The 16810-nt window shown below is 56.5% G+C and overlaps 5 protein-coding genes across 5 annotated transcripts; 4 read left to right on the top strand and 1 right to left on the bottom strand.

Moving 5' to 3' along the window:
- Positions 1 to 77: 77 nt before the first annotated feature.
- BCV69DRAFT_290913 (putative iron inhibited ABC transporter 2) lies at positions 78 to 2448 on the top strand. The gene is made up of 2 exons (XM_025493732.1): positions 78 to 359; positions 441 to 2448. Exons 1-2 carry the CDS (start codon positions 325 to 327, stop codon positions 2269 to 2271), a joined length of 1866 nt encoding a protein of 621 aa, XP_025346334.1. The 5' UTR covers positions 78 to 324; the 3' UTR covers positions 2272 to 2448.
- Positions 2449 to 2848: 400 nt separating this feature from the next.
- On the top strand, positions 2849 to 9946 carry BCV69DRAFT_46525 (hypothetical protein). Its single transcript, XM_025495302.1, has one exon. The coding sequence runs from the start codon at positions 2945 to 2947 to the stop codon at positions 9476 to 9478; it is 6534 nt and encodes a 2177-aa protein (XP_025346333.1). The 5' UTR covers positions 2849 to 2944; the 3' UTR covers positions 9479 to 9946.
- A 91-nt stretch (positions 9947 to 10037) lies between these two features.
- BCV69DRAFT_272473 (hypothetical protein) lies at positions 10038 to 11294 on the top strand (the record flags this gene model as incomplete). The annotated part of the gene is made up of 4 exons (XM_025490978.1): positions 10038 to 10488; positions 10581 to 10959; positions 11082 to 11159; positions 11220 to 11294. The coding sequence occupies exons 1-4, from the start codon at positions 10175 to 10177 to the stop codon at positions 11292 to 11294; spliced, it is 846 nt and encodes a 281-aa protein (XP_025346332.1). The 5' UTR covers positions 10038 to 10174.
- On the bottom strand, positions 11110 to 14385 carry BCV69DRAFT_284330 (AAA-domain-containing protein). The gene is made up of 4 exons (XM_025493005.1): positions 13897 to 14385; positions 13648 to 13810; positions 13492 to 13566; positions 11110 to 13404 (listed from the first exon to the last, which is right to left on the bottom strand). Exons 1-4 carry the CDS (start codon positions 14319 to 14321, stop codon positions 11515 to 11517), a joined length of 2553 nt encoding a protein of 850 aa, XP_025346331.1. The 5' UTR covers positions 14322 to 14385; the 3' UTR covers positions 11110 to 11514.
- Positions 14386 to 14655: 270 nt separating this feature from the next.
- On the top strand, positions 14656 to 16771 carry BCV69DRAFT_251452 (protein serine/threonine phosphatase 2C; the record flags this gene model as incomplete). Its single annotated transcript, XM_025490433.1, has 2 exons — positions 14656 to 15351; positions 15434 to 16771. The coding sequence occupies 2 exons, from the start codon at positions 14656 to 14658 to the stop codon at positions 16769 to 16771; spliced, it is 2034 nt and encodes a 677-aa protein (XP_025346330.1).
- Between the last annotated feature and the right edge of the window lie 39 nt (positions 16772 to 16810).

The following is a 16810-nucleotide window of genomic DNA, read 5'->3' as shown; positions in this document are numbered from 1 at the left end:
CTGCGCCTTTTTCTCGCCGAAGGACAGAGGACGGCAGGCTATCGCTCACCCGCCTGCACTTTCACCTTCCCCAACCCAACCACGATCACACTTGCGTTTCCTTCTTGTCCTTCATACCAAGCTCGAAACCATCACATCAGGACACAGAGAACCCTCCTTTTGATATCGAGGAACACTCTGCTCCCTGACCTACCTTTCCTGGTGTCCACCTCTTGACTGAGATTGAGTCGCCCCACTAGCATACATCACAGCACTACGCAGCTCGCTACCTATACAGCGAGACGTCCTATTCTATCCTCATCCTACTGCTCATAACACTGCAGCATGCCCGTCTCTGCTTCCAAGGCTAAGCGTCAGGCGTGAGTAGACCACATCGTCCCATTCTGCTTGTTTGCTCCTGTAGGGACTGACGAACCTAGCTCCACTTGCTCCACCTACAGTGACAAGGCCGCCAAGAAGGCCGAGAAGGGATCCACTACCAATGGATCCTCTACCACAAAGACTTCCTCCACCGCTCTCACCACACCAAATGACAGCGGTGATGAGGATGGCGGTGAGCTCGACATGAAGAAGCTCGCCATCGCTACCGACAGGAACGCCTCGGGTGTGATCACTTCGGACGCCCAGAGTCGTGATATCCACATCGACTCCTTCACAATGTCCTTCCACGGACGTCTGCTGATCGATGGAGCCGAGATCGCTCTCAACTACGGTCAGAGGTACGGTCTGCTGGGTGAGAACGGTTCCGGAAAGACGACTTTCCTGGAAGCGCTTGCACACCGAGACGTAGAGATCCCTAAGCACGTGGACATCTACCTGGTCCGTGGAGAGGCTGAGCCTACTGAGATCAACGCTCTCGACTACATCATCAAGTCGGCCCGAGAGAAGGTGGCCCGTCTGGAGAAGGAGATTGAAGACATGTCGGTTGCTGACGAGGTTGACGAGCTGGGTCTCGAGCTCAAGTACGAAGAGCTCGAGGACCTGGACCCCTCGACCTTCGAGGCAAAGGCCGGAGCTATCCTGCACGGTCTTGGTTTCAGCAAGGAGATGATGGCCAAGCCCACAAAGGACATGTCCGGTGGTTGGAGGATGCGAGTGTCTCTTGCACGAGCACTGTTCATCAAGCCCCACTTGCTCCTGCTCGATGAGCCCACCAACCACTTGGACTTGGAAGCCGTCGTGTGGCTGGAGGCCTATCTGTCCACCTACAACCGTATTCTCGTCTTCACCTCGCACTCTGCCGACTTCATGGACACAGTCTGCACATACATTCTGGACCTGACCCCTCAGAAGAAGTTCTTGACATACGGTGGTAACTACTCCACTTATGTCCGAACCAAGACGGAGAACGAGACGAACCAGATGAAGGCATACGCCAAGCAGCAAGAAGAAATCCAGCACATCAAGAAGTTCATCGCCTCTGCCGGTACATACGCCAACTTGGTCAAGCAGGCCAAGAGTAAGCAGAAGATCATAGACAAGATGGAGGCTGCTGGTCTCATTGAGCCCGTCAGTCAACCCAAGGCTCTGCGCTTCAACTTCGAGGACGTGCGTAAGCTCCCCCCGCCCATTATTGCATTCAATGACGTTGGATTCTCATACTCTGGCGATAAGAAGGACTTCCTTTACAAGGACCTGTCCTTTGGTATCGACATGGACTCTCGTATCGCAGTAGTGGGCCAGAACGGTACCGGAAAGTCGACTCTGCTAAACCTGATCACAGGAGCTTTGATGCCAGTGGCTGGATCAGTGCAACGCCATGCCGGTCTGAAGATTGGAAAGTACTCTCAGCACTCGGCCGACCAGCTGCCATACGACAAGTCGCCCATTGAGTACATGCAGTCCAAGTTCATGGAGAAGCATCCAGGCAAGGACATCCAGTTCTGGAGGGGTCAGATTGGCCGATTCGGTCTCACTGGTGCCCACCAGACTTCGGCAATCAAGACTCTCAGTGATGGTCTGAGGAACCGAGTCGTCTTTGCTGCCCTCGCCGTGGAAGCTCCCGATATCCTGCTGCTCGACGAGCCTACCAACCACTTGGACATGGGCTCCATCGATGCCCTGGCTTTGGCCATCAAGGAGTTCACGGGAGGAGTGGTGATCGTATCCCACGACTTCCGACTGATCTCACAAGTAGCCGAGTCCCTCTGGGAGGTCAAGGACAAGAAGATCATCGATCTGAGCAAGCAGGAGGTGACGATTGAGAACTACAAGAAGATGCTGCAGAAGAATTCCGAGGCTGCCATTGAGAGGGCGAAGCTGATGAAGTAGTCGGCGAAGGAGGAGAAGTGATTCGCAGCATTGGCATTGTATCTCTATAGGCAGGAGACTGGGAGGTGGAGGGATGATTCATAGAAGTGTTTCCTGTTTTCTCTTCTCTCTTTTGTTTCCGGCTCTTGGTTGTGTGCACACAATTACCATCCTTTCATCCACGTCCACATGCACACGTCTAGTGTTTTCTGCCCTCGACTGTCATGTCTGACTCACGTCTGTGACCGCAATCGCCGTCTTCACACTGACTTGTTCCGGCTGAATGTATCGAGGAAAGGCAGGCAGACGGCTGAGCACCACATCACTTTTGCTGCGTGGGAAGACCGGCGCGTATTTGCTAGCATATGCGTTGCTGGGACAAAGAGGTGCCTATGGGCTCGATGAGGTTGCTTTGCTCCCGGACAGCAATCAGGTACCAGGGGTGGACTCGGATAGAGCGGGTAGTAAAGTGCGGGCGGATGACGACAGCAGGCGGAGGTGACGGCAATCGTGATGATGGCTTTTAATTATTGTTCCAAGGAAGAAAGGAAGAGAGAGCTGATACACCTGACAAGAGAGACAGTGGCAGCATCTTGCTCCTATCTCTCCTTGTCCTTGTGCTTCTCCCTCTTCGCGGTCCCCGCCTTCATGTCCACAATCAGTCTCACACTCCTGGCCACTGCGAGGGGATGAGATGATGCTGCATGATGAGGCCACTGTCAGGGACTATGCGATCAAAGACCCAGGAGAAGCCCGATCTCGAATTCAAATGCAAGGCAAGTCGGACGACGATGCTCGGTCAGTCCTCGCTTGGGAAATCCTGGCAGATATGGCACCAACTCTATTCAACTTCTGGCCCACGTCTCCAAACGGTGCTGGGACGCTGGGTCTTCTCGTACGTCAGGAAGCGGAGCGTCCGATTCCTCAGACTGGGGACAGGACAAGCGAGGCGACAGAGGTTAGTGACGGCTGTAAGAGGACTGAGAGCCTGAGAGTCCGCTGTCGACGTTCGAAGACTAGGCTTTGGGCCGGGTGTAAGCCGAAGTTCAGGGGTCGAAGTCTTAGCAGCAACAGGATAACGAGGAGGAGGAGGAGAAGGAGCAGCAGCAGCAGCAGCGCTCTCGCCCGAACCCTGTTGCTATCGCTCCCTCGGCTCGACCCCAGACGGAACCTTGACTGTGCTTCGGAAGGAGCAAGTGGCGGAGTGGCGGGGCTCTGGAGACCCTGCAGCAGACGCAGCCGTGAGTCCAGCCTTTACCAGGCTCCTCAGCGCCCCTGGCCCCGGAAGTCCGTGTGGTCAGCAGATGACGAAAGACTCCAAGACGATGGTCGCACCACGGCACAGCAGACTGGAGCACTTGCCGATGGATTTTGGATATCCGTCGCAATCAATCAGACAGCATCAGACAGAGGGGGTGCCGCCCACTTGGAATCCACAGCGGCACGCCTCGAAGAGGAGGAGCACCACTTCAAGCGGCGCTTCGCAAGAGAAAAATGCGGAGGCGGAGGATGTGATAATCGCTCAATTCCTCCTGGCGAGGTGAAGCTCTTTCCGCTCGCCAAGCAGACGCACCGGATGCACACCCTGCCGCCGCCATCCGTCACCGGCGACGAGTGTAAGAAGTCAGGGATTGCTGCATCCATGAGTAGGTGTTTGGACGTAGTGGCAACTCGCGCCAGCAGCAGCAGCAGCGGTGGGTGCACCAGAGTCTGCAATCTTGAGCCATGGGAAGGGAGTCAGTCCTTTGAGTCGCGGCTCAGACGCCAAAGTGGATCAGGTGCACCAACGGGAAAAATCGTCTGGGAAACGGACTTTCAAACGCACGGCCGTGGGCAGCAGCGGGGAAGCAAGAGTGACCTTCATTCGATGCACGCCTGCAGCAACAGCATCTCGACCAAGGCGGAAAGGTACCTCCGCCCAACTCCATCCACGCCTCGGCCACTGCTAACCCCCCAGGCGGCACCATCGCTTTTCCCATCGTCGCCTACGACGTCTTCGGATACCACTCTCCTTGCTCCAACATCACCCGCCTCCTCCTCGTCGTCGTCATCGTCATCCTCTCCGCCTTCTTCTCTTGCATCCAGTCGAGCATCGCAAGTTTGTTCTGACGCCTGCCTTTCCGCTGACGCTAATCCACCTGCCGAGAACGGCAGCCTACCCGCCGCCGGTTACCAAAGTCCCCTCACCTCCCACACCTCTTGGCACTTTCTGGAGGCGCCCAGGCTTCCCCCTCGACACGATCACTTACGCGAGGCTCCAAGCTGCCATCCACTTCCTCTGTGTTGCTCTCTCCAACATCAAATCCTTTACTTCCGAATCTGTCCGGCTTTCCCTTTGCGCCAAAGGCACCCGTGTCACCTTCACAAGCTACACCGCCTATTCGCACTCCCACGCTCCCCACACACTCTCTCCAGCCGAACGGGATTACCCAACTGCCCTGCAGAGAAAGAAGCATTGCTTTCTCACAGTCCCACTTGGAACACATCATCATCACCAGTCTCGAACATCCCATCACCCTGCACCAGCCAGTGGTGTGGCGATTCGAGTAACCTAGTGCTCCCTGCACCTTATCGCCCTGCTACTGGTCACACCCAAAGGGCCTCGCCGTCTTGCACGGCCACCTCGCTCGGCATGGACGACCAAGATGACTCGCACGATCATCATCTTGTTGCCCCTTCTCGTTCATCCTCTCAATCTCGAGGCTCATCTCCCGTGACCATCAGAGGGTCAGATCATCCGCGGTCTTCACCCACGGAAAGCGGTGATCTCCCTCACCACTCGTCGGAAGACATCTTCCTGACCCCGAGAGCGCAATCCCCCTTTTTCCCTACGAGTCTCAGTGGACTTCCTGGGCAGCAACAGCAGCAGCAGCATACACTCGATCAGCATCAGCAGCATACGACTGAAAGTCCTCCACCTCCTCCATCTGGCCCTCACACTCCACCCCCTGCGAGAGAAGTCCTTGCCCAGCAGGCTTCTCCAATGCAGGCATCCGCCAGCACCACGGGCCCCCTTCTCACCACTCCGTCTCCATCTAGAGGCTCGTTGAATTATACCAGAAAAAAGCTTGGTGGCGGTCGGCGCAGCAGCACTCGTATCTACAGCGACGCACTGGAGGAAGCACCGGTCACCTCCAATGCCGACTCGACGCCGCCGGCCTCCATACCAGTCAGGCTAGCGTCTGTACCCATGGCCTCTCCAGAGGTGGCGGCATCCCCCACTGCGCCTCCCCTGCTGGAAGCAGCTGCATGGACAGACCAGCTACGGAAGAGTCTGATAGCAGAAGGACTCCCAGAGACGGCCATGACAGCCGAGCAGGATCTTCGGCAGGAGCTTCGAACCCTTGTAGTCCCGACGAGATCTAGCAGTAGCCATGGCGATTTGGCAAGTGAATTTAGGGAGCCTTTGCTAGCCTCCTCTCCCTCTACTGCTGCTGCAGCAGGAGTGGAGATGTCGTCGAGCATATCTGCGTCGCACGTCAGTGACATTTCACGGACGCCCTCCACTTCTACAGCTGGCTCTACTGGCTCGATGGCAAAGAGCCACGCCTCGACAGAAACCGCGCCTTCCTCCGTCCTCAGCGATGACGATTCTGATACAGCAGAGGGCGCTGATGCAACTGAGCGCAATCACAGTAATAGCAGTAGCGCTAGTAAGGCGACGGTAGGAGCTTTGGCCGACTCGACGACATTGATCGCAGACGAGAAGTACGTTCAGTCCAAGCTGCGGAGGTATCACGCCCTCGTTGAGCTAGTCGAGACGGAGCGGTCGTACACAAATGATCTTGCGATACTAGTGCTCGTCTATCTGGAAGCTCTGCCGTCTCAGCCCTTCTTCGAGGATCACCCAGCTCGCATAGATACTGTGGTTCGCAATACTCCGGAGCTGCTGGCCGTGCACAGCGAAATTGTAGCCCAGCTGGAAAGCATCTTGGAGAGGGAAGGCATAGCTGTCCAAGATCCAGGAAGCGACACAGACAAGGCATTGAGCAAAGGTGTGGACAATGCAATCGTCGCTGTCGGCGACATCTTTGCTACCATCGACCAGCAATTACTGCCCTACCACGACTTCTGCGCTCGTCATGCTGAGGCTTTGTCTGTCATCAGAGAGGCAGAGAAGAGGCACAATGGTGAGGACTTTGCGCAATTCGAAAGGATGTGCTCCAATGTGACGAGAAGTCGGCCAGGATCGCTGTCTTCAAAGAACTCTTCGACGACAGAAGTACACAGGTTGTCGAGAGCTCCCTCTTTCACCACAATGACACCGACTGGCCCGGGTCTAAGAGGACAGTCATCCCTGTCTACGATTACGCCCATCACTTCGGTTTCGCCTGCTACTTCAGAGACTGGCAGCGTACCACCTACTCCTGTACTCCCAGACTTCCCGACCTCTCGTCAAGGCGGGCGGCTCAATTTCCAGGATCTGCTCATCAAGCCCGTACAGCGGCTTTGCCTCTACCCACTCGTCCTCCACACCCTTCTCAAGCATACCGGACCCGACGACGCAGGAAAGGAGGAGCTTGAAGCTGCATTGGCGACGGTGAGACGAGTCGCTGATGAGGTTGATGAGGCAGGAAAGCGTCGAGAACACTTCCTGCTGGCTGAGCTCGTTGCCTCAAGGGTGGAAGCGAAAGGTCAAGTTACTCGCAATCTTCTATCCAGCTATGGCAGAGTCTACCTCTCCGGAACACTCGACGTGCTCTACCACCATTCTACGTACGCAACGCTAGTGGCGCCGCTGCGCTTCCGCTTCCTGGGCTTGTTTCTGTACCACGGATGGTTGCTTATCACAAAAGTGATGAAGTCGGGCTCTTACGAGCCGCGTTATTGGTTCCCTCTCTACAGTGCTCAGTTGAGCTCGGTGGAAGAGGAGGAAGGAGTGTTGCCGCACGCATTTCGTCTCACTGTTGGTGAAGAGCACCACTTTGAGTTGGCGGCTTCGAGCTCTCGTGAAAGGGCCTTGTGGGTCGATGCTCTCTCGACGGCGATTTCCACTGCCCCAAGCGTCCCCGAGTCGAGCTCATCGTCGCCTTCAAGCTTCCCGAGCAACTTCCCTTCGAACCTGTACAATCCTGGCCTAGGCTTCGACGCTCCGGGATCACCAGGCTCGGGGCGCGTAGTCGAGGTTGCTTCACGGCCGCAAGTAGCTTCTGTGCTTGGGGCAAGCGATGGAAAATCCGGCAACGAGGACCCGCTCAATAACTTTCTCGTGCGTCACATCTCGAGTCCTGGCTCCTCCGATGTCATCGTCCGCTATGCATCTCTCGCTCAGCGTGCTGTGGTCGACAAGGGAATGGTCTTTTCCGACAGTGTGCTGGCTGCACGAGCCATAACGCACAAAGATGGCACCTTCACGCCAGGTGGATCGCTTACCCGGACTGGGCCGCAGCCAACTCAGGTTTCCAGTCCGACTACTGCGCCAGTTCTTGCATCGTGGCAAGCGGCTACCAGCACTCCACAATCCTCACTCGGAGCCGCCGTCGGTGCCGCTATGGGCTTGGCTCGTGCTGCAAAGCGTTCGTCGACCAAGAGCTCTACGAACGTTTTTGAAGCTGCAGCTCAGCAGTATCTGGCACAGGAGGAGACGAGAATGGCAGAAGAGTCGAAGACGGGAGCTAGAGATGGCTCTAGGACACCTGGCGAAGATGGTCTACCGATGCAGCGCTCGATGTTAGGAGACGCGGCCGCATCACCGATCAAGCTGGGTCATCGCCGCAAGAGGTCCAGCTTCGGCGGCCGAAACGGGCTTAGACCCATGTCGACCATCTTCCCGGACTTTGAGCTTGCGGTGCGTACATCTGATACCGCTGCTTCGCCCTCTATGGAGGGAGGCCTGCTGCTCGGATCGCCCATCACTTCCACTGCTTCGCCTCTGGAAGAATCTGCTCTACTGCCTGCCTCACCGACTTCATTGGAACCGCCTGCACCTCAGAGTGGCTTTGCCAGGAAGCGACCAGGGAGCGTATATGGTTCTTCCCTTCGCGATGCCTTCTCACGAAAAAGTCGATCTCACAGCGTAGACCTTAGCACAGCGGCTGCGTCCCAGACCACCTTACCGCAATCACCAAGTCGCCCAGAATTCCTGCCATTGTCGGCGCAATCGTCTCCAAGCCGAGCTGACCAGCAAGGGCAGCCTGCTGGTCAGATGACTAGGAATTCTTCGATCAGAAGAGCCTTCACAAATGCTACTTCAGGCTCCAGGAGGGAGAGGGCATCGAGTGCGGGAGCAGAAGCACTCCTTGCGCCCGCGATTGGGGTGACTCCTGCATCCTCCCCTGGTAAACAGGATCAAGTCGCGAGAGCTCCAACGCTGCCCCTCGATGTGGCCTCCTTGGGCGCTGTAACGCCTGGCAAGCGACGCACCAGTGGCAACTTTGGCTCTACTCTGGGTATCATGGGCCCGCCCTTTGGCAACATTAGAAGATCCTTTGCCGGGTTCAGAAACGGCGGCAGTCGAGACAGCAGCCGGAGGAGTAGTATCGCGGACACGTCTAGCGATGCGAGTGGTAGTATTAGCAGTGCTAGCGGGGTGCCGGGTCTGCTGTCCAGCCTAGGCGATCAAGCTGAGCAGACTTCGCCAGCTCGGGGATCTCTGACGGTAGCGGATGGTACAACTGGGCCTATGTCGAATGGAGATTCGCGGTCGTCTTTGGCGCCGTCGGAGAATGACGCTATCCTCTCCTCACTCGAGCGACTGCAGCGCTCGCAGACGCAAGCGAACCCTCCCGTTGACCGACCCACGGCAATGCCTCGCACACGATCAACGCCTCTGCACAAGAAGACGTCGTTGTCCAGCCTGCGAAGGCGAGGGTCCTCGAGGGATCCATCTACGACGCCTACCAATTCGCGCGATCCCACCACAGCTTTGGCTTCTTACCAGGCTTCGGGCAACGTCTTCTCCAACGGCGGCAATTCATCAGGATCTTCCTCGTCAGCCTCTTCTTCGTCTGGATCGGGTTCATCCCTCGCGAGGTCTTTGAGTAAGAGGCTCTTTGCCAGCTCCTCGAAACTCTCTGGCACCTACAGCATGAGCAAAGGCGCCAGTATATCTGTCCCAGGGGGAGATTCGCCAGGAAAACCCGAGGTTCCGCCGGCCCTCGCTGAGGAAGAGGGTGAGATAGCCACGCCGGACAGCGCTTGGTCTTTCCGTACTGCCAATGCTAGCCAACCTGGCCCACGTCCTGCTGCCACGGACGTCTCTCCCAACACTACGCCCATGAACGAATGAGCGGACCGCGCTTGCCTCCTGAGCTCTCTACTGCAAAACGTCAGCGATGCCTTCTCTCCGCGCACGCTGTTTCAAGCATCAACCATCTTTGCATCTCCTCTCGAAGATCATGGCAAGACTCGCCCTGATCTCACCACCCAACACAGTTTCCTATATTCTCCCTTGCCCTGCCGCAGACAAAGTCGTCCTTGCGTGCGTGGGCTACTCCCGACTTGCTCGACCGCCAGCTCTCCGTCTAGTATCATGTCTCATCTGTCCGCCTCACGCTTCGTCTCATCTCTCTCTCCCGGATTCAGTCTCATTTCCCGTTGCATTCCATCCTGATATCCAGTGCCATCGCATGCCATAATTCATAGTCCCTTGTACGTGTACATCTGTCTCACGGTGTGAGTGTGTGCTTGTGAGAGGATGACTGATGACACAGGGTACGGATGATTGGTCGATGGTGGGCAGGCGTGGGTGGGCAGGCAGTGCGCGGACGCGCGTCGTTGCTCCACTCGGCCAGGCGACGGATGCCAGGAGTGCAGGGCCGTGGGGTGATGTTCGTTGGTACAGAACAACTACGCTCGCTCTCTACGTTGGTCGCATCTCAGATACCAAGTAACAGCATAGGAGAACATCGCTGCGGCATCCCTTCAGCAGTAAGATACATACCAAGGTCTGTCTCCAGACTTCTCCGCATTCCGACCTCCCACCATGGCCTCGTCATCCTCATCCTCCAGCGCCTCCCTCAGCTCGCAACACGCCCAACTGCTCCGCTCCTTCAGCTCCCTCTCCTCCACGAGTCCCTCTGCCGCCGATCTCAAATCTCTCTCGCTCCAACTCACCAAGCTCAAGATTGCTCTCACGCAGGCTGGTCTACTTGTGCCTACGAAGGACGCCAAGAAGGACGATCTGGTCCTGGCGAGAGACGTGCTCGAAGTGGGGGCTTTTTGGAGCATTAGGGCAAAGGATGTCAAGAGCTTTGATAGGTACATTGATCTATTGAGGGTATTCTATACCGACCTTGGGTGAGTAGATTGGAGTCATTGACGCCAGTGTCCTGACAGCGACCGAGCTGACGCTTTCACCTGACATTACGCTGCTTTTGCTCGTATCTCAGCTCGCTCTTGCCAGCCTCGTCCAACCAACCTCCTCTGCTAGGTCTGTCCCTTCTACGACTCCTCTCATCCAACGCAATCGCCTCCTTCCACACCACCCTCGAGACGCTTCCACCAGCGCTCGTCGCCGACTCTCCCTATCTCCAACACCCGGTCAACCTAGAAAGATGGCTCATGGAAGGCTCCTACAGTAAAGTCTGGCGTTCCCGCGATCAAGTTCCACAGGAGGAGTACAGATTCTTTGTGGATGGTCTCATGGAGACGATTCGACATGAGATTGCCAGCTGTGAGGAAAAGGCGTATGATAGTTTGCCATTGAATGATGCGGCGACGCTGCTCTTCTTTGATCGGATGCAGCAGGTGTCTGATTTTGCCAATGAGGTAAGTGGGCGCTGTAAATGGGAGAGCGAGCAAGCGAAGGCTATAGTAAGTGTCTGAGAGCAGCTAGTACAAGCGATGCTCATCCGACTTCCCCCTTCCTTTCCTTCGACTAACCTACAAAGCGAGGCTGGCAGATCAATCCAAGCACCCAGACGGTCCACTTTGGCAAGAAAGCATCAGCAGCAGCAGCCGGGACGTACGTGCCAGCAGGAGGAGCAGGCGGCAAGTTGAGCGCATCGGGGGGACCATTGGCAGATGAGGGTGATCCCATTCCCAAGCGAGCCATGATCGCTTCGAATCTGTCTTTTGCGAGGGAGCTGGAAAGTATCGTGTAGAGGCCCTTTGGAGGTGCCCGGACACGGAAGGGACCTTGGGTCTAATGGCAAATGGCATTAATTTTAGAAAGAGACGTCTACATTGACAAGGCTCTGTAATTAGGCATTCGGCTGCAACTACTTTGACCGCCCTTCCATTCGATCCCTGTCAGAGGTAGCCAAACCTTCTTCTCACTTCCTTAGCTGGTCCTTTGCGCATCTCAGAGCTCTGTTGCACACCTCACATGAAGTTGAGCGCGGCGGTGAGCTTATCAGCCGGATCATCGTCCAGCCTAGCCATTTCAATCTCGCTCAAGAGCTTCTTGATGCCAATGTTGAGTCGAGGTGCTGCACCAGCCCCGCCTTCTCCATCGATTTCATTCTCGCCCAGCCCAGCACTGTGCAGGAGCTGCAGGCAGCGCTGGTGTTCATTCTCCCCTGCAAAGAGGGCCGTTTCCCGCAGAACGTGGTCGACGGAGCGGAGCGAGGTGATGGCGGGTACGCGAATGTTGGCGAGGAAAGCCTGGGAGAGGTCCATGTCCTGCAACATGGGTGCGTTAGAAGAGGTGGCGAGAATGAGGAGCCTCCTGTCCTTGGGTGGGCGCTTGCCCAGCAGAACACTCAGCGCCTGCAGCACTGGATTCGAGAAGCGTGGACCGATGGGCACCCACTCTACTAGCTTCTCGATGGCGTCGATGACGATGATACTCAGGGGAGACTTGTACGAATCGTTGAAGACCTTGTTGACATAGGCAATCTTTTGTGCCTCGCCCATGCCCACCATGTTCTCGGGGGAGACGAGCTTGATAAAGGGGAACCCGGAGGAGAGGGCAATCGTCGCCGCAAGAGCCGTCTTACCGCTGCCGGGAGGACCATGTAGCAAAGCGGTGACGAGCGGGGTGCGCTTGGAAGTACGCACTTGCTCCACGCGCAACTGACCGTCACGCAGGATGACATCGATGTGAGGTGCAAAGTGCATGATGCCATTCTGCACTACCTGCTGCAGCTCTCCTTCGCTCACACCAAAGGCTGGAGTCACCTCGTCCAGGGCGAGGAAGTAGTCGGCGCGGGTCACCTTTGTCTCGTTGACATTGTCAGAAAGGGTAGCATCCGTTCCTCCCTTGACGGAACGCTGCATGGCCCAAGAGGAAGCGCTCTTGACCAGACCGGCAATCTCTGCTCCAGAGAAGTTCTTCGTGAGTGAGGCCAGCTCGTCCAGATCGACGTCAGGGTCGAGCATGCCAGATTTCCTTGATGCGGCCGTCTGGATGGCGAGAATCTGACGACGACCTTTTTCGTCTGGCAGATTGATCTCCATGTGCACTTCCAGTCGACCCGGTCGAAGTAGAGCCTCGTCGATCATATCCAAACGGTTCGTCATACCGATCAAAAGAATATTGTTCAGCTGATCTACACCGTCCAGCTTCGAAAGCAGCTGATTGACGACTGAATCTCCTACTCCTGTACCACCTCCAGTTGAGCCACGCTGCTTGCAGATGGCGTCGAGTTCGTCGAAGATGATGATGTGCAGACCGCTCTCATCGCCCTTTTCCTTGTACTCCTTTTCTGCATCGGCAAAGAGTTTACGAACATTCTCTTCACTTGCTCCGACGAATTTGTTGAGGATCTCAGGACCATTGACAATCTTCGGCTCTCGGGCATTGAGCATCTTTCCAATCTGTCGGGCCATTAGCGTCTTTCCGGTTCCAGGAGGACCGTACAGCAGGATACCCTTCACGTGCTGAATCCCCATCTTTTGGACTAATCCTAGAGGGTAGATCCTCGAGACGAATGCACGACGGAAGATGGCGGAGAACTCGGCGTCGAGACCTCCGATGCCCATGTCTTCGAACTTGAAGTTGGGCTGGAGGATGGCATTCGGAGGGGCTTTCTTCCCACTGGCCTTCAGACGGATCTTGGAGTCTCGAGCTTTGGCAATGTTGACTTCGGTCTGAGTGATCAGAATACCCTTGTCGAGGCCTCCATAGGCAGCTTCGCCATTGGTCGAGCTCTGCGAGTCAACCTGCCCTGCTTCGATGACGTTTACGCCAGTGACGAGAGCCCGGATGTTGTAGCCATGGAATTCGAAGACCAGCAGTTGACCTCTTGTGAACATGTGAGACTCGAAGGCCTAATTGGGGACAGAGAGTACACGAAGATTGAGTGATGCTCGAAGACTGACAAGTTCATTTCCCCTTGACTCTGCTGCTATACTCACTCTGAGGAAGGTGCGGGCCATCTCTTCAGAATCGAATTGTTCTGATGCCTCCATTGCGGCATTGATGAACGAGACCTGAACGAGGAAGATGGAAGCAGGCGTGAGCCTCAAAGTGAATCCTCTACCTCCTGTTTCGATTGTCGCTCGAATACTCACTTCCAGGTCAAGGCCCCCAAGGTAGATGCCTGGCCCCATTGCCAAGGGGTCGTAAACCTCAGCTTGGACATAATGATGGCCCGTGGCGCTCAAACCAGCCCATTGCCGTTGTGCCGCTGCTGTACCAATACTGCCAGGCTGGATCTGTCCTGTAGGATCAACACTGAGAGGATCGTGGAATTAATGGAAGGTGATGGCGGTGAGCAAGGCGGTAGAGCTCTTTAGCAGTGCTTTCGCTTCAGTACTCACGCAGCTGTGAATACGTATTTGCCATCGATCAAGATGTACTGCGTGCCACGCCACTCTTGACCATTCACTGCGACACAGTTGCTGAGAATGAGCGGCTCCGGACACTTTACTACAAGGTAGCTCTGCGGGGTCGCAGCAGAGTGATGAGCCTTCTCATCCTGATCTGGCCTCGGCGGCGGCTGTGGTCGCGACCTAGACGAGCCGGTAGATGGGGAGCCATAAGCGGCCCTCCCGGGAGGAGGTGCTCCAAAGCCGGCTCCTCCACCGCCGTAGCCAGCTCCGCCCGCGGTGCCAGCTGAGCGATAGACATCCCTACTGGGTGGGGCTGCTGCGCCAGAAGAGCTGCCATATGCGCCAGGCGTCGAGGAGGTGTATGCGGCTCGACCTGCTCCGGCTCCGGCGCCTCCTCTCATGAAACCAGCCATGGCAGGCTAGTGAAGCGGACTGAGGGTATGAAAGAAGTGGATGTATGCGTCGCCTGAATCAAATGGCAGTGATGGTTTGATTGTGAACCCTACGCCATGGCTGTTGCTGGTGTTGCCTTCTGGTCCTCCACGGCGGCTGCCTCTGGCTGGCGCGGGGCGAGTCGAGTGGAGCAGGGCCGTGGAGCGGGTGGCTTCCGGCCCGTTGGCTGCCTGCCTGCCCTGCGTTCATCATCATCATCGTCTTCGTCGTCGTCCCTTTTGTCCTTCATCCTTGCTCTCTGCACACCGTACACTCCCGTCCATCTTCTCCTCCCTACTTGGACTCCCCTCGCTCATGGTGGCCTCGAACCGCAGCCTCGCAGCGTCTGTGCGGCTCGCATCAGCCTCATCATCAGCATCCTCCTCTTCTTCCATTGCAAGGACGCGGAAGCTCGCACGCTCCTACGCTACCAAGCCTCCTTCCTCTTCGTCGCCTCCTACCTCGTCTGCTCCTCAACCTCCGCCAGCTTCCACTGCCTACGAAAAGCAGCGGAGATCAGAGTGGCTTGTAGTCGGCGTATCCGGTTCCGTAGCAGCAGCAGGGGCATACTATTGGTACCAAAGGCGCAACAGGCCTGCCGAAGCCACGATTCCGCCCTTGCCAGAACAGCCTGTGACCAGATTCGCAATTCCAGTCAGAGGTCCTACAGGGGAGAGGATGCAAAAGATTGTCACTGCACTGTCTCCCGCGGAAGCGGACAGAAAGCTCAAGGATCAGGAGAGGTCCATATTGGTGGCAGACGAGATTCCAGGTAATCATAGCTTGGTGTATCGCTATGACACCAACAGTGTTGGCAGCAATGATCCCATCGAAGATAGAAGAGCAGAAGCTGTCGTGGATAGTAACAGAGGGGCAGTGGAGGGAAGCTCGGGGCAGAAAACGTCATCATCATCTGCCGCGATCTCTGCCACACCAGCGAGGGGGGATCTGGCGTTCTTTGCCGTCATGGACGGTCACTCGGGGTTCCATACATCGACGTACCTTTCCCAAGTGAGTGTGAGAGTCGGTCTCAGGAGCAGCGGCAAGGAGGGAGACTGACAATCCCAACATATTCACCCTGCGTCTCTGCCAGAAACTGATTGCTTTCGTCGCCCTCGAGCTGGACAAAGTCTTCCGAGAGACTGGGGAGTACGGAAAGATCGCAGAAGCAAAGGGTGCCATGCCTTCCAAGCTGTGGAGAGCTCTAGGCTACGGCAGCGATTCCACTGGCTCTTCAGGCTTGGACGGAGATCCTGCCATCATTCGCCGTGCCATCACAAAGGCATTCGTGGGGCTGGACAAGGAGATCTGCAACACACCATTAGAGCTGCTGAAGGAGTACGAGCTCTCGAGGGCTGCTGGCGCAACTACGTCTGCCTCTGGCAGCGGCTCAGAGAGCAGCCATTCCCTCTCCGCTCTAGCGCACAGTATCTTCCCAACTCCCGGCTCATCGCAAGCTCAGTCTCCCCTCACCGCAACACCCAAATCAGCATATGAGTTGATGCTACCTGCCCTGTCGGGTAGTTGTGCCCTCTTCACATACATCGACAGTCTGCGAAACGACATCTACGTCGCTTGCACGGGCGACAGTAGAGCCATTGCCGGCTGGTTCAACCCGAAGGATGGAAAGTGGACCGTGGAGGCGCTGTCGATTGACCAGACCGGCAGGAACTTGTCAGAGGTCAAGAGGATGCAAGGCGACCATCCACACTCAGAAGCTGACAATGTCATCATGAGAGGTCGAGTCTTGGGCAGCCTCGAGCCGACGAGGGCGTTCGGAGATGCGAGATACAAGTGGACAAAAAATACGCAGGAGAGGCTCTACAAAGCCTTCCTACCGCCGGGCAATCCTTCTGCGCGGCCACCACCCAGGAATCTCCTCACACCTCCCTATGTGACTGCTCGACCTGAAGTGGAGTGGCGACGTCTTCCGGTCGCACAGGGCGAGAAGCAGCTCAAATTCGTCGTCATGGCCACAGATGGACTTTGGGATATGCTCAGCAACGAGGAAGTTGGTACCCTCGTGGCTGGCCATCTCGCCGAGTTGAAGGGTGCGATTGGAGCTTCAGAGCTTGAGAGTCGCTTTCTCGCATCCTCGTCGGTGATCAGTGGAGCTGCGAGCGGCATCGGATCCATTGCCTCTTCCGTCGGAGCAGCCGTCTCCTCTGCCGTCACCAGCTCCAGCTCCTCCACTCCAGCCTCACCAGCACAGCAGTCCAACCCACCTCCCAAGGCACAGCAACAGCGGCACCAAGGCCATCATCCGCTGAGCAGATCCGCCGAGAATCACTTTGTCTTCCAAGACTCTAATCTGGCTACCCACCTTGTGCGCAACGCCCTTGGTGGGGCGGATCAAAATCGGGTGGGTGGGCTACTGGCAATTCCTGCGCCTGATGCGAGGAGGTTCAGGGATGATATCACTGTCAAGTGAGTATGCGGGGAGAGAAGCTGCATTGAGAAGAGAGCAGTC

This window comes from Pseudomicrostroma glucosiphilum, assembly GCF_003144135.1.
Source record: "Pseudomicrostroma glucosiphilum strain MCA 4718 unplaced genomic scaffold BCV69scaffold_12, whole genome shotgun sequence".
NCBI lineage: Eukaryota > Fungi > Basidiomycota > Exobasidiomycetes > Microstromatales > Microstromataceae > Microstroma > Microstroma glucosiphilum.
The sequence above is the reverse complement of the archived record's forward strand: the minus strand, read 5'-3'. Positions and strand labels throughout refer to the sequence as shown.

Bases quoted from the DNA above. Each gene is read 5' to 3' on its own strand.
- BCV69DRAFT_46525 (XM_025495302.1), top strand. From the start codon at position 2,945: ATGATGCTGCATGATGAGGCCACTGTCAGGGACTATGCGATCAAAGAC.
- BCV69DRAFT_290913 (XM_025493732.1), top strand. From the start codon at position 325: ATGCCCGTCTCTGCTTCCAAGGCTAAGCGTCAGGC. The intron at 360-440 runs GTGAGTAGACCA...CTCCACCTACAG, and splicing joins TCCAAGGCTAAGCGTCAGGC to TGACAAGGCCGCCAAGAAGG.
- BCV69DRAFT_284330 (XM_025493005.1), bottom strand. From the start codon at position 14,321: ATGGCTGGTTTCATGAGAGGAGGCGCCGGAGCCGGAGCAGGTCGAGCC. The intron at 13,811-13,896 runs GTGAGTACTGAA...CGATCCTCTCAG, and splicing joins AAATACGTATTCACAGCTGC to TGTTGATCCTACAGGACAGA. The intron at 13,405-13,491 runs GTGAGTATAGCA...GTCCCCAATTAG, and splicing joins TGGCCCGCACCTTCCTCAGA to GCCTTCGAGTCTCACATGTT.